The sequence below is a fragment of the Pongo abelii genome, chromosome 6 (genome assembly GCF_028885655.2).
Source record: "Pongo abelii isolate AG06213 chromosome 6, NHGRI_mPonAbe1-v2.0_pri, whole genome shotgun sequence".
Classification (NCBI taxonomy): Eukaryota; Metazoa; Chordata; class Mammalia; order Primates; family Hominidae; genus Pongo; species Pongo abelii.
The window spans coordinates 41,875,521-41,892,036 of record NC_071991.2 but is presented as its reverse complement, the minus strand read 5'-3'; the positions used below and the strand labels follow the sequence as shown (position 1 = coordinate 41,892,036).

At 43.4% G+C, this 16,516-nt stretch overlaps 1 protein-coding gene across 5 annotated transcripts in view; it reads left to right on the top strand.

Moving 5' to 3' along the window:
- The first annotated feature begins 5,540 nt into the window (after positions 1-5,540).
- Positions 5,541-16,516, top strand: part of HECW1 (HECT, C2 and WW domain containing E3 ubiquitin protein ligase 1) — a 456,699-nt gene continuing 445,723 nt past the window's right edge. For 3 of the 5 annotated variants that reach the window (XM_054558880.2, XM_054558879.2, XM_054558881.2), the window contains exon 1: positions 5,541-5,912. In XM_054558880.2, coding sequence (XP_054414855.1) covers positions 5,883-5,912 — 30 coding nt within the window. In that variant the 5' untranslated portion in view covers positions 5,541-5,882. Of the gene's footprint in view, positions 5,913-6,997; positions 7,363-16,516 lie in introns of those variants that run through there. The other 2 variants (XM_063725497.1, XM_054558882.1) reach the window with 1 other exon arrangement.

Here is a 16,516-nt window from a genome sequence, read left to right as displayed (position 1 = left end):
TGATAAATTGTTGATAAGCATTCATAGTTCATACTTGTGTGTCACTTTTCTTTGTCTCGTGCTTTTTAATAAGTATTTTGATGGAAAGGTGGGTGAGGGCAAATTAGCCAGCTGCCATCCTCATCTGACACTTGTTATCAACATCTCTCTCTTTTTTTAATTTTTAATTTTAATTTTTGATCAACATATATTAATAATCTAAAAGTATTAGAAATAATAATTTGTAAAATTTATACACTGTATATTTTGCTTCACAATATGTTTTTCATTTATTTATGTTTAATTAAAAAAAAATAGAGACAAAGTCTCATGATGTTGCCCAGGCTGGACTTGAACTCCTGGGCTCAAGTGATCCTTCTGCCTCAGCCTCTCAAGTAGCTAGAACTACAGGTACATGCCACCACACATGGCTTTTGCAATATATTTAAATGACAAATCTCGTTGTTTCCGTTCCTGGCTTTAAAAATCTTTACGGTTCTCCATTACTTGCCGAATGAATTCTAACAGCTGGAGCAGGGCATGTTTGCCCTATCACGTATGTCTCAAACCTTTGCTTCCAGTCTTCTCTCTGACACCTCTCTTTGCTCCAGTCAAATTGAACTCTTCACCAAGTACATTCTGTTCTTTCTGTCTTCTGCTTTTTCATGTATGCTTTTCTTTCTTCTTCGGATGTCTTTTGGTCACCCAACAAACTTCTGCTCTTCATTCAAAGCTCTATTAATAGAGGCGTTTCTAGCCTCCCTAGCCATATTAGTGTGGTTGCTCCTCTCACACTGACAACACATCCCTCTCTCAGCACCTATATCGTATTGTACTTACATGTTTAACTTGACCACAAGTTTAGTGTGATTGATATTTACACTGCCTATCATAAAGTAAAAGCTCAGTAATAAATTTTTTAATTAATAAAATAAACAATATATGCAATAAATAGAAAGGATAGCTGGTGAAAGAAGGTGGAAAAAAGAAACAACAGGCATACAGATTGGAAAGCAAGAATAAAACATCCTCTATTCACAGACAACATAATTATCTACATTGAAAATTCCAAGAAATCTATACAAAAGCTACTAGAATGAATAAATGAGTTTAGCAAGGTCACGGGATACATAACAAATACACATACACACTGTTCTACCAGTGAATGAGTTTTAGTTATGTTTTTTATTTTCCGTATTTTGTGGTGCCTTGACATCTTAGGGGCTTTTCAGGCTTGGAAGAAACTGCCTCTCCCAGGGCTAGCTAATTCCTAGAGATGGCAAACAACTTGCCTGAGAGCCCACCATTCATATGTAAACCAACCAATCCAGAGTCCATGCCCACAACCACCTCCTTTGTCCAACTCACATAGCAAGCCAATTTCCCTTGCCCTAAGTCTCCCCAGGGACAAGTACAGGCCAACTAGAGACTACTTCTATAGCCCACAGCCACTGAAATTATTGGAACTATCAAATCCTAGACTTGCTCAAACTGGTCTGCCCTGCCTGGCCGTTCCTTACCATAGCATACAAAATAGAGGCTCTGAGCCATGCTCTCCCCGGCTTCTGCCTCCTGACTGACCCAGGAGCTCCCCCTGTGGCCCTGCGCGGTATGCCATGCCTCCTGTTTCTAGGGTTCTGTGAGTATAAACTTCTCCCTTCATGAGAAGCATTTCCATGTCTGTATGTCTGCATGTGCATACTTAATTAAAACAAATCCCAGGTACACTTTAATACAAAGTGAAATTCAAAATTAAAATCAATACCTTTTACAATAGTACCAAAAAATGAAACTCTTAGAATCTACGTGGAAACTCTTAGAATCTGTGTAGAATTTGCATGCTGAAAACTTCAACTACTGATGAAATAAATCAAAAGAAACCTAAACAAATGCAGAGAAATGCTAAGTTTGTGGGTTGAAAGGTATTCAGAAATTGGAAGATTGTTAAAATGTCAATTCTTCTGATGTTCATCTATAAATTTAACACAATTGCAATCAAAATCCTAGTAGGATTTTTTTTGTAGATATTGACAAACATTTCTAAATTCATATAAAAAGGCAAAGAAATGAAAATAGCCAAAATAATGTTTAAAAAGGACAGAATTGGAGGGTTCACACTACCTGATTTTAAGGCAGTATACATCTACAAAATAGTGTAGTATTTGTAAAACAATAGAAAGACAGATCAGAGGCACAAAACAGAGAATATAGAAAGAGACTCCTACAAATCTAACCAAGTGATTATTGAAAAGTTGCAAAAGCAATTCAATCAAGAAAGGATCGTTTTTTTCAATAAATGGCGCTAGAAGAATTGGACATCCCATGTGCAAAAACAAATAAGCCAACAAATAAAAACGTCACCATCCATAGCTCACACCTAAAAAATAATAAGAATTCAAAATGAACCAAATACTTAAGTGTAAAATGTAAAACCTTAAAACTTATAAGCAAAACACAACTCTTTGTAACCTTGGTTAGTCAAAAGAGTTCTTAGATATACAAAAAGCATGATCTCTGAAAGAAAAAGTTGATACATTGAACTCCATCAACTTTAAAGACATTTACTCTGTGACAGAAACTACTAAGAGAATGAAAAGACAAGCCACACATGGGGAGGAAATATTCAGAAAACTTATCTGACAAAGACATTGTATCTAGAATACAGAACTCTCAAAAATGAACAATATAAAAGCAAACAACCCATTTAAAAATGAGCAAAAATTTTGAGCACTTTACTACAAATGATAGACAGATGGAAGAGAAGCACAAAAGTAGATGCTCACCATCATTAGTCATTAGGAAAGTCCAAATGACAATCTTGTATTATTGGCTACAATTTGTTCCTGTGCAGAGACTGTGTGAGATAGCTTCAACAGCTCGGTCTTTTTCTTCTCCTAGTTATAGTGCATTCACTTCCGACATTATGTTGAAGGCCTGTCCCCAAAGATAAAGCCCTGGATCGGTTCAAGTTATTGTTTTCTCAGCATTGGAGGGACCACTTGTGAATGGTGCTCTGTTTGCTAATCTTTATCTGCATGTGGCCTGAGATGAGCAGGTGAGCAGGCATGTCAGCCCCTCCCTGGGTCCTCCTGGGCCTCGAGTTACAAAAGGTGGAAGATTCGGTTGCATGGGCATTATGATAATACAGGTGTTTGTATATGCATCTCAAAACCTTCAACATCACTTTACGCCATTATATAAGGTTAGTATTAGGAGGGATGCACTGGGACTGTGACTTATTATTATTTATAACAGTATTTTGAGTACATTAGGAACTTAATAAATATGACTACTAGGATGGCTTTAAGATTCATGCCATGTCTTTTCCTTTCTCCACCAAATACTCTTCTCTTTGAGGTTAGGGCAGCTGACATCTGTAAACTCTAGATTCAAGGTCTTCTGCTTGAAACAAGACCTTAAGGAAATTACAGAACTAACATAGCCTTTTTGCTTTCTTCTGTAAAATAGGATCATGCTACCCAGACTACAGGGGAACTGTTAGGAATAACAAACAAAACGGGCCAGGCATGGTGGTTCACGTCTGTAATCCTAGCACTTTGGAAGGCTGAGGCAGGAGGATTGCTTGAGCTCAGGAGTTCAAGACCAGCCTGGGCAACTTGGCAAAACCCCATCTCTACTAAGAATACAAAAAACAAATTATCCAGGCATGGTGGCACACACCTGTACTCCCAGGTACTCGGGAGGCTGAGGGGGGAGAGTTGCTTGAGCCTGGGAGGCAGAGGTTGCAGTGAATGGAGATTGCACCACTATACTCCACCCTGGGCATTGGAGTGAGACCCCTCACAAAAAATAAAAAAGGACAATACACAGGAGTCTGTATATGCTGCCATTGCACCTGGCATGTAGAAGCTGCTCTACAAGGCTTCTTTATCTACTCAGGATGTGAAACTTTGTGTACTGCTACTTTAATATCTTTTGTCTTCAGTATAAAAAAAGCAACTCCTCAGGGGAGGATAAAGCACACCACAAGGATCACTACATCAATAACCTCTATGAGAGATGTGGACTTGTCAAGTCATCTCCATGATGGATAGAACAGAGAGCAAACATCTCTGAGCCAAGTTGATGCTGATTCACTGAAAATAATGAGGTGAACATCCTGGCAATTAGTTGAGGTAAAAAAATTATCCTTTATTGTGGTTTGGTGACATTGTGCTAATTTAGAAACCATGGATGCTGGTTTATGTGAGAGTTTTTGTTTTCTTTCAAGTCTCTGGTTGGAAACATCACATGGTTGGTTGCTGTTGCTGTTTACTGCCACAGCCTGTTCAAGTCTATTCTCGGAGAGTTTTCTTCATATAGGAGTTGGTACTAATCCAAGTGTAAAATCCGGAGAAATGTGTGCACAGCTTTCTGTGTGGATTCTTAGCTGAGGTTTGAAAAGTGGTCGCTTTGAGCTCATCTGACCAGAAGATCTGACTGCTGTCAGGCAAAGAAAAGGGTCTGTCAGGAAAGGACTGGGCACCCCAAGTGGAATACGGAAAGAGAAGGGCTGTGCCTCCTTGCAGAAAAGAGCACAGCTGGTGAAGCTGCCTTCACATCGTCCAAAGTTTCCAGTTCTAGAAAGTTCCAGTTGTAAGAGTGAAATCAATGCCAAGAGGCAGGTCAGTTGAATGAGGGCCACTGAGAAACTAGCCACTGTGGGTGGAAGGGGAAGGAGATTTGGTATTGAGAAGTCTGTACTCAGGTCTTCAGTAAGGAGTTCTGAAGTCAGGGTGAAGCCTTTGTTTATTCTAGAGGAGGCGGAGTTTGGGGTCTGGGAAAGAAGATAACTTCTCAGAAAGTGAAAAAAAGCTCATGTAGAGGATGCTGGGCAAAATAATGGGAAGGAATAAATCAGCATTGTAGAGAATGTGGTTGGATCATAAAATCCCAGGCTATAAAGATTATGTGCTCAAAGCTTCTGCATTTTATGTGAACACACACAAACCAAATGTCGACCAAATGCACAAAAATGTGCATACATGGAGCAGCCAGCCACCAATAGTAACCAGCATTTCACTTCTCTTTGCATCTCAGTTGGCTGTACCTGGAAGGGTCTAGACTTTGCCTCCTTCTCGTTCTAGCATTCTGACACTGTGCTGTGTAACAGAAAACCCGGTTTGGGAGCTAGGTTTGCCCAACAATAGATATTCTGGGGTGATTTTCATCCTTTGCATTTGTCATTACGATGTTTGTTTTGTGTGCTTGTGCAAATACAGGACAGTTCCTGAAATGTGTCTCTGAGTGTTCTTAACTGTGTGTAAGGTAAGCGAGGAAAGTGTGTAAGACAGAGGCCAAGAACACCTGTCACAGGGTACCCGCCTAGAGTGTCTGTACTGCATCCTTTCTGCTACTCTGTTTGCACACACACAAAAGGGCCGAGGAGCCGGGGTTGGTGCTGGATATGCCCAGTACGCGTGCTGGGTGTTGGAAGGATGGGGCCGGCGGTAACAAGAATCAATATATATTTACCGCGGGGGCGGGGGTGGGGGTGCGCGGAGGCTGCAGGGCGGGGCAGCGCTAATGAGAGCAAGCCCGGCTTGTGGTTGGTTCTGGAGTCTGGTACCCACAGAGGAGCAGGCAGGGAGGGAGGGGATGCAAGCGGGAGGATAAAGCGATGAAGTGTGCTGCGTTACCGCACATCAGGCGCTGTTGTTGGAGCCGGAACACCGTGCGACTCTGACAGAACCGGCCCCCTCCTCGCGCACACACTCGCCGAGCCGCGCGCGCCCCTCCGCCGTGACAGTGGCCGTGGCCGCCGCTCTCTCGGGGCACCCGGCAGCCAGAGCGCGGCGAGAGCGGGCGGTCGCCAGGGTCCCCTCCCCAGCCAGTCCCAGGCTCCCGGTGCACTATGCGGGGCACGTGCGCCCCCCAGCTCTAATCTGCGCGCTGACAGGAGCATGATCTGTGCCCAGGCCAGGGCTGCCAAGGTAAGCGGGCGTAGCGCGGGGACACTGCCTGCCGCCCCTTCCCCCCCGCCCTTCTCTGGGCGGCTTCCCCGCCGCACGCGAGGCCCCGGCAGCGCCCTCCCTTCCCGGGGCCGAGATCCACCCTCCTCCCCACCCTCTCGCTTCTCCCGCGAGGTTCAATTGTCAGCCTGGGACGCACCGCTGCCCGGGCCGGGCCGGCATCCCCGGGTGGCGACCCCGGCTTGGGTACTGCAGGCGCACCCGGCCCTCCTGTGGGGTACGGAGAGAAACAAAGAAGCCCCCAAGCGGGTTCGCAGCGCCTCCCCCGCCCCTCGGCGCCCTCCCAGTGGCAAGGAGGTGTCAGGGGAGGGGGCGGAGAGACCTACGTAATCCCCCTTCCCAGCCCACACCCACCCCTTGTGAACCAAAGCTCTGGATTTGCGCTTCGCCTTGGGCTCGCTTTTGAACAATTGTGTCCCATGCAATGCCCGTGGTTATCCCAGAGAGCGCCCAGAGCCTCCGCATGGGCTCGCCGGTGCTCGCTCGAGGGGCGCGTGGCCAGGTCCGGCCCTTGCTCCCATGGATGGGTGCAGGAGGGGAGGAGGCGCGGTATGGGTGCTCCCTCAGCGCCTCCCTGTTCCTGGCCGGCTGCGCCGCTCAGCCGGGCCTGCCACCTGAGTTTTAGCGGGAGCGGTCCGTCATGTCGCCTACCGTATTGCGACTTGCAGACAGGCGGGGAGGGAGCCGCCGGGGGAAAAAAATGCGTCCGGTCCATTTTTGGCTGGAGGTGCGCTTCCTGCTACCCCTACGTTCCCGGGCGGTGACAATGCAGCAAAATCCGAGGGCTCAAACAATGTGGTCCCTCCATCCCCGGTTCCAGGGCATTCTGATTGCTCTGTCGGTTTGACGTCCCGGCCACTTGGCTGATTTTCAGAGCCATGATGCGCGGTGTCTCTGTCTTGCACACAGAGGCTGGGCACCATAACTTCTTCCCTGCCGAATTTCAGCGCGTAGGGGGAGCTGGCAGGGACACAGGCTGCAGAGATGCCCGGCTTCCTGTGGTTCCGGGCACAGCGCGCCTCAGTCTGCATTGGGCTGACACCAGATAGCATGTGGGGATTTTCCTAGTTGCCGAAGAAGATATTATTTGACGTTGCTGTAGTTCTGTGCTTACTTCTCTTGGAATCTGCAGTGGTGCAATTCTCCCCTTGTTTTTCCCCCCTTCTCTTTGAAAAGATATCAATGCTATGTTCAGCAGAAATGGATACAGCAAGAGCAGCATAGTTCAAAAACTGAGGGAGGCATCTTCTCTCTTTTCCTGGGATTTAAACGCGATTTAGGAGGGCAGATGCCCTACCCGAGAAGGCCAACCTTTAAAGACCCCGGCAGTGTTGTGGTCCAAGGCGTCTCAAAGCAGGTGGGCAGATCTGCGTTTCTCATCAGCGGACTCGCTCCGGCTGTGGCTATTACGGTAATTCATTCTAGATTGGGGATTCATTTTAAAATGTGTGTTTTCCACTAAGAAGGGATTAGAGTCCACATTCCCACCCTGGTATGAATGTGTGTGCCTGTTTGGTAGAGAGATAGATTGTGGTAGAATTCCCTGTTGCTCGTTCCCTCCGCTTGCTGCCTCCTCTGGAATGTGGCATTGGAAAAACAAAGCACTATTTTAATTCCTAGACCTCCAGGCAAATTGGCCGTTCTAGTGTTTTATTTAATAAACCACGTTCTGATTAATTCCACACTATAATCCCAGTCTAGTGCAGTTGGCTGCTTTGTGGAATGATAGTTCTCTTTTTTGTTTGGGGTAGTTTTTTCATGAAGGCAAATTGCCTAAGTTTGTTTAGATTGTGACATTACTGACTTGGTAGGGAGGCCACATCCTGAGCTGGAACAGCCCATCAATGCATCAATACAGAGGGCCTGCAGCTCTGTTATTTGTGTATATAGCATCGTTTGACTTGATTCCTTTTACACTCTGGCTTTTAAAGATGGATGTGTTACAAGATCACTTTGAGCTTTACCTTCTATTATGCTTCCATCTGATATGATTGTTAACAAAAGAAATATCAAAAGGCCAGATGTGATGGGAAGACAAGCCTGAGTCTCATTCCTTATGGTAGAGGAAGTTGGACTGGCTGGTTTCTATCGTTCTTTCTACTTCCAGCATTCTGTGGTAACTGACAGAGGAGTAAGAAAAGTTACCCAGTGTTGGAAAGGCAAATAATTATAATGTGAACCATGCAAGCAAACCAAGGATTGATTATAGAATCTGCAGCTTATTTTTATACCTTGCAGCTTTTAAAACCCAAGTGTCTGCATTTTCTCCATAAATGAAATTACTCACCAACTCAAACAGGTCTTTTTTTTTTTTTTTTTTGGCCACTATAGCAAAACATTTGGTGGAGGGTTGGGGAAAAGAGAAGAAGATTGAATTAATTGGATAACAGGTTTTCTCCTTTTGTGGAGTTATTCATTCCAACCCAGTCTTAGATAATTGAGAATTCACTTTTTCCAATCATTGGTTTTTGTTTGTTTCTAATGAGACACTCTAGATAGCTGTTTCATCCTATGCAGTAATTGACAATGGCATGAGACTTACTTTCTCTGATGTAATTTGGTGTTGCTCACAAAACTTGCTAGCACTGTTGCTTGTTATAAAAATGGGCAAAGCAATGATTGGTCTAAATAGGCAGGCAGGCAGTGTTTTCGTGCGCTATGGTAATTTTTATAATTTAGGTATAGTCAAGATATTTGATTCATGCTTAGCCACACAATTTTCCGTAGTTGTGCACTCATTTGTTTTAAGTTACAATCAGAATAACATCCTGAAATTGCAGTCCCTGCAAGCCATAATTAACCACTTCTTCTCCTGTTTTCCCATAGCCTTTTTGTTCATAGAGCTAAGATAGCACTTACAATATTGCAGTTATCTGAGTTGTAAATGTGCCACAGTCTCCTTATCTTAAATATGGGATGAGCTTCTTCAGAACAAGGGCATGTTTATATTAATCTCTCCAGCACCTAGCAGTTTGCCTGGTACAGCGTGTGTTCTCAGAAATGTTTATTGAGTGGATTTCAGGTCATAAAAATGCCCTCTAATTGTATAGGCAGGAGGTAGATGGGAATCCTTCACTTTGTGAGTCAGCTGGGGGAATCAGAAAGGTTATGTAAGATGCTTAAGGGGGAACTGAGAGCGAGGACTCAAATCCAGGCCTTCCACAACACTGCCTCTGAGAGAGGCTCCACCCACCCTCAGTAAACAAAAAAACATGTAGAGAATGAGTTCAAATGCTGTAGGTTTTGGTTATTTATTTTTTTCCTTGAATGATCTGGATTATCCATTTTGACAAAATTTATCTGATAACTGCTCTGTTCTGTCTTGCTCTGGCCTTAGAAGGAAACATGGCCCAAGCACTCTAACCTCTAATTCACACTTAAACAGAAGACATGAGCACCCTTCTGCCCACTTTCTCTCTAAGTCCTGGTTCTATCCACCAGAGCTTGCTAGGATGATGGACACGTCTAGGGAATGTCTACTCATTATTTGCTCAAGCAACATTGAACCACTATAAGTGCTTCTGAAATGACCTACAGTTAGACCAGAGACAACCATCCTTCCTGGGCCAGCCAAGCTTGACTGAGTCTCCCAATAGGCAGGTTTCTAGACTAACAGGTGTGACTTACAGACATCGAGACACCTGCTTCTCTCCCATTTACCTGCTTCTTTTTCCATCCTAAAAAAACAGGACAAGCTACATTAGGAAACCAGGAAGTTGCAATACCCACATGTCCTCTCTGTAAAACAGCCGTTGACGCATTTGATGTTCACGGACTTTTAGAGAAAACAGTATGAAATGCTCTGTGGGGTTTTCTTCAAGTCACTTTTCCTCTTTGAGGGTTAGTTTCTTCTTCTTTAAAAGTAGAAAGTTGAATCAAGTAATCCCAAAGGTCACTTCTAACATCATCATTCTGTGATTATTTTTGTTGGTTTATTCAGTTGAGCAATTTGAAAGGAGAAAAAGATTAGAAATAATGTAACTTGGCAATATGTAGAGAAGAAATAATTCAGGCTACATGGGTCAGCCTGAATGGTTATCTACTAACTACTTTGAGCCTTCTGTTAAAGCTATTCTTTATACATTTCTATAATTCTTTCTTATTTGTAAAACAATTTACTATATTAAGGGGAAAGATTTGTGGCATTTCTTGTTCCCAGTGAGGAATGCAGTGGTGGAAAAAGTATGCGATCTCCAAAATGTACAAAGTGTTTAGAATTTGGGGGTTTAATAGCCTAGGTTCTAAGCATTTTTATTCTCACCACTGAGTATGTTTCACAGCTGAATAACTCTTACGGTCAAAGTACAATTCATCCAACAAATTCCCCTTTCAGTTTCTCTCTGGTTCCTCACTTTGCTCTTTTTTTCCACTTCTTTAGCTCCACCCAACTTCCTATAACATCCCCCACATACGTAAGCCATATGCCAGTAGTACACTGCCACCCCCTACCCGTCCCACCAAAGGCAGGAGTCAGAGCTTCACAACCTCCTTACTCAGCTCAAGCTTTTCTACTTTCTGAGGTTTATTCATTACCATTGCTTTTCCAAGTTAAGACACAATGAGATATAGAAGTAGGTCGAATCTTTTAACATATTGTTTATCGTTTACGTCTTTTTCTCAGACTTTCTGACCACCATTTGGAACCTCAATGCCATGCATTTAGGTGTCTTAAAGCCTCTTTAAATATTTTAGGAAGCAAAGCAGCATATTAGCGATTTTATGTATCCCATCCCGCAGCGTTTGGATGTGTGGATATTGGTAAGTAGTTGTACTGTTCTGTGACATGGGCACTGAAAGGAGAATGATAATAATGCCATTACTTACTGGCAACATATGACAAAGATCACTAAGCTCCTAGGTCATCTGGATTCCCACAGCAACAAGTGGTATACACTGTTTGCATTATTTGTTCAGAACCGATACTTTTCCTGATTTATTGGTCTGAAGCTTGATGCATATGGAGGCCTGAAAAATAAGGATGTCGCATACAGACAGGCTCTCCTGGTGTTATCAGGCATCTATGCATGTGATATGCAGGGAGAATTTGGTGGATGGAACTTAAGCCGGTACCAGGGGGGCAGGGGAAGAGCTGGGAAAGGACGCCATCTGTGCCCATGATGACAAATGCCATCATGGAGACTTCATTCGGGGTCCCTTTTATATATTTAGTGAAGCAGATTTTCCATTTCACACTTTCTAGATATATTTGTATTGCACAGATGTCAGGGAAATATCATGTGTGTGAAAGAAAAAAAAAAGATCAAAATTCACATCCATGGCCAGGGATTGTAATTCAATCATTTTGTCCTGAAATTGACACCCATTTAACGTGCATGGATGTTCCCTGCTTTTGCTTTTGCTTTGGGGGTTCAAGTCAGAGCAGTTTGAGAAACAGATATCTCAGCCCTACACATTGTTAAAATTTAGAGATCTAGATTAACGGGGGAAAAGATGGGGAGAACAAAATTAAACATATAAGACCTTGCCATCAGTGCCATCAGTACCAGAGCTGATGAAATCAATCAGCAAGTGATTCCCCATCCTCTTTCCTGTAACACACAGATGAGCTGAAGAAACCACAGGACGCAGTCAATAAGTTTTTATCCTCAAAAGGACTTCTTTTTTTCTTTACCGTTATTCATAATTCCTTTTACCATCAAAACTTAAAACTACTTAATGACGTTTTCCCTCTATTTTGAATACAAATTATTTTGTAGAAATGAGGTTTTTGAAATTGAAAAAAAAAATCATTTTGAGGATTGTTGCCAGCTTTATTTCCCCCTGCCTACCCCCAGCATTGTCCTTGGTGTCCCCTCTACGTGACTGGGCATAGGACCTGCATGTAAAGAGGATGATGATAAGGAAATAATCGGCATACAAATGGTACTGTGATATATGACATTTACAAAACCCCTCCCTGACTCCACATCCCCCTGATTGATTTTCTGTTCCTTTTTAAAGGATATGCTTCAAAAAGGTTGTCCCACTGGCCTTCTTCACTCCCTCCATCTCAGCCTCTAAAGACATATTTTATTGTGACATATTTGATTTTGACAAACAACACATTGAACATATATGAAATATATGAAGCAAAATACAACACACACCCACCATGCAGACTGAGACCAGAAGATCACCGTCTTATTTGAAGCTACTTTTGTGTTTCTGCCCCCTCTCACCTTTTGCCTGTCTTGAGAGCACCTCGATCAGGTATCAGTCACTCGTTCCTGTCACTCCCCTCCCTGTTGTCATTAGGGTCACCAATGATCTCTACCTGGTGAAGTACAAGGGCACAGCTTTGCTGATCTGAGCAGCATTTCCCATGGGGCTGTGGGGGACCACTCTCTCTTTCTTAAGCACCTGGCTTCTTCCGGGACACCAGATTCTCCTGGTGTTCCTGCAGCCTCTCTGGCTCTTCTCTCTCAGGCTCTTTGGATGGCCCCTGAGTTTTTACCCCGATTGATCTCAACTGAATTTTGACCTTTAAATGCAGGTACGGGGATTCCCCAGGCCTTGGCTCTCAGACTTCTTCCCTTCTTACTTAAATTCCTTCTCTGAACACTGTCTTCATGCTGATGATTCCAAGTTTATTTCGTCAGCCCTGACTCATTCCCAGAACTCCAGACTTGAAAATGCAACCGCCCAGCATCTCCCTTTGAATGGCACGTTAGCTTAAAATTAACATGTGCAAAATACAACCCCCGATTTTTGCTCCCTAAATGTGCTTCTCTTTTGGTGTTCTCCATCTCTCTCAGGGACAACTCTGTCCTTTCAGTTGTTCAGGTCAAATACCTGTGAGTCCTTCCGACTTTTTTCTCACCCAGATCTAGCTTTCAATAAATCTCTCTCCCTCTCCATCCAGCACAGCCATCCCTGTCTAAGCGCCAGTAAGCTTTCCTAACTGGTTTTCTGTAGTCCTTGCCCATCTGCAGTCTGTTCCCTATACAGCAGCCCAAACGAGCCTTTAAAAGTGGAAGTCTTCTCATTCATTCATTCAACAAATACTGCCTAGACATCTGCTGTGTACCAGGCATTGGTTTAGGTGCTGGTACCAGGTTAGGTGCTGGTACCAGGTGCTGGTTTAGGTGTGTACCAGACATTGGTTTAGGTGCTGGGATGTAGCAGGATCACAGTGCAAAACAGTCACAAGTCCTTGTCCTCCTGGAGTGGACATTGTGTTACTTCTTTGCCCATAGCCCTGTTCAGGATGAAACCCAAACTCCTTACTTTGCCTACAGGGCTTGTGTTGCCACTCTCCCAGTCCCCAGTTGTCCTTGCTCTTCCTAGAACATGCCAGGTACAAATACTGTTCCCTTGACCTGGAGGGATGGTCCGCAAGCTACCTGCATCCTGACCCCCTTTATCAGATATCACCCTCAGAAAGGCTTATTCTGACCACACACAATGTGCCCTCTTCCATCTGCTTGCTTGCTTTCTTTTTCTTCATACCACTTAGCACCATGCAATTTGTTACATAGTTTCTGCTTATGTGCTATTCTCTGTCTTCCCTTCTAACTTGTAATCTCCATTAGAGCAGGAACCTATTTGTTTACCCAGTGCCTGGAAAAGTGTCTGGAACGTATTAGACACCACACTGAATGTTTGCCGACTGACTGAACGATGTAACAGGTGCTTTCCTTAACCGAAATCCAACCTCAGAACTTTCTCTATGTTCACATTATATTGGATAAATTCCCTCTATTTATTTATTTATTTGTTTTATTTTTTGAGACAGGGTTTCACTCTGTAACCCAGGCTTGAGTGCAGTGGCATGATCTTGGCTCACTACAACCTCCGCCTCCCAGGCTCAAGTGATTTTTCTGCCTCAGCCTCCTGAGTAGCTGGGACTACAGGTGCACACCACCACACCCGGCTGATTTTTGTATTTTGTGCAGAGATGGGGTTTCACCATGTTGGCCAGGCTGGTCTGGAACTCCTGGCCCCGAGTGATCTGCAAATCTGAGTGATCTGTAATCCCAAAGTGCTGGGATTACAGGTGTGAGCCACCATGCCTGGGCAGATAAAACCCCCCTAAAAGCTGCTGGATTAGAGTTTAGATATTTTCAGGTCTCAGGATCCTCTGAGCATACATCTTCCCTTTTCCATGCACTATTTTTCCCTCCCCTACAAGGAGGTGGCTGGGGGTCTTCCTTCCTGCCTGGACATTTTGTTGGTCCTGAACCTCCGTGTTTTTCTCCCGGCTGGTGTTCTCTGACAGTTAAAGAGAGTGGCTAGCTTGAGCTTGTCTTTGCTTTCTCAGCACCCAGCAAGCAGACCTGGCAACTCAATTATTGTTGAGTTGAATCACTTAGTTGTTATTGTTGCTGCCAGGACTTGATAAAAACTGTTCTTTGCTTCCTCTGGGCCACACTGACTTTGTCATCTTGAATGTGAGCATGGCAGTCCTGTGTTCAAAGCTCTCAGGAGTGGCCAAAGTACGCACAATTCCCTAGGCTGGCATCGTAGCGCTGTAGGCCTTGGCCAGCCCATGTCCCCATGCACTCTTTTGACCCTCTGTGGCAGCCAAGCAAATCATTTTCCCATTTCTCCAAACATGCTCTGTGCTTTTCCGTAGTTGTGTAAACATATAGTGATATGTAAACATATAGTGATATGTAAAATAGCACTATATGTATAATAAATGATACTATTTTCTGCTCTTAGACTCCCCATCCCTCTGTAAATGTAACCATTTTTAAGATCTAGCTTAAACCTTACCGCCTAGCAGAGTCCATCACTCAGTTTCCTAATAGGATATGATTTATCTCCCTACAGAATTCTCCTGGAATGAGTATCATTATTTGCTTATTCTTCACTCTCCTGTCTTTCAGCCTCCCTACTAAATGCTGAGCACCTCTAGGTTAAGGGCTTGTCACACTTCTCTTAGTATTCCTGAAAATACGTGTCCCAGTATCTGCCTCAGCAGGTACTTCTTTCTCCGAATGTGAAATGAGCTCAAGGAACAACCTAAATGTTGAGAAGGTCTGCATTTCATTGCTTCTAGAATGCTATATGCCATGTTGTATCCACAAAATGCATACCCCAAAGGTAAGTAGAAAGTTAGAAGAGGTGCACTCCACAAGGATAGATTTTTATTTGTTTGTTGATTCTCCAAGGACAAAGAACAGTGCTCTTCACTCAGTAACCATTTAAAGAATGAATGAAGTACATAGCTGGCATCTTAAATTTCTAATACCCTTGTTCTATAAATGAGCAAAGCCGAGGACTGCAGAGCTTTCCCAGGTTCACAAGATCAGAGGTAGAGCCCAGTTTTCTGCAGCGTGAATCCTGTCTTTCTCCTGATCCCTACCCGTGCCGTGAATAGCGTCAGACCTGAGCGAGAACTGTCCCAATAACTCTCTCCAGGTGATGCTCACTAGTGTTACTTTGTTACCAGTATCTGAGGAACTTCCTTCTTTAGGCAAGGTCTACTTTTTAGATCATCTGAAAGAAGCAAGAGTAGAAATTGCAGAATTTCGAAGGACTCAGAGACCCAGAAAGGGGGGTTTATTGGCAGTGCTCCTCTCCTGCTTTAGAAACAACTTTTAACAGCAAGTAGCAAACTTTTTGATGAGACCTCTCTCATAGGAACTTTGCAAGCACTCTCCATCCTGTTGTCTCAATAAAGTAAAATTTATCTTTCTTAGAAACATACATTCAGATCATGGTGTGACATCCTTGGGAAAAATAGTGGAAATTCACAAATTGTTATTTTCTCCTTTCTCCCAGGAAAGGAAAAAAATATCACTATATGTATAATAAATGTTAAGCTTCGAGATTCTAAAGAGAAATTTGACCAAGGGACTACTAAATCACAAATCTAAAAATAAGTCCTATATATCTATACACAAATATGTATAAAACTACATACACATACACATAACATATATAAACACATGCATATAATTTTTAAAATTCTGGTTATTTTCAAGTCATTTTCTGTTGCTTATTTATTCCGAAAACATTTCTTGAGCTATTATGTGAAAAGCATTTAGGTTCTTTTGTGTGTGAGATTTTTCCGTCTAGACAAAAATCTGCTTATGGTTAAAGGTGAAAATGTCCAAAGACAAAGCAGAATTAAATCCCTCCCATGCAGAAACATCTAATTTGAGAAGGCAAAATGAAAAAGTTGTAGCCTTTAAGGGTGATTTTTTTTTTTTTTTTTGCACTATTCATGGCGCATCTATTTTGTACCAGACGCTGGGCTGGGGGCCATTACCACGATGAATGAATCCACAGCACATTTCTTGTCTTTACAGAGTGAGCTCCTCAGTTTTACAATATTGCTTCCGGAGGAGCTACTCACAGTTCAGTCATTAAACAGAACATTGCCCTTGTCAGGAGCTTAGAAATCATCGTGACATTCTTGGCTTAAACTTAATTTTACCAAAACTGAGTGTACCTGCTGTTGACCTTGGGTCCCTTAGGGCCAAGGCACCAGGTCCGCTTCCCGAGAGACCACTGCTGTAGGAACCTGCTCCCCTGTGACCCTGAGCTTTGACATAAGTTGCCTTTTTCTAGGGGATCCAGATAATCTTCTGGAGCAGGGAGCACTTTCTGTCTAA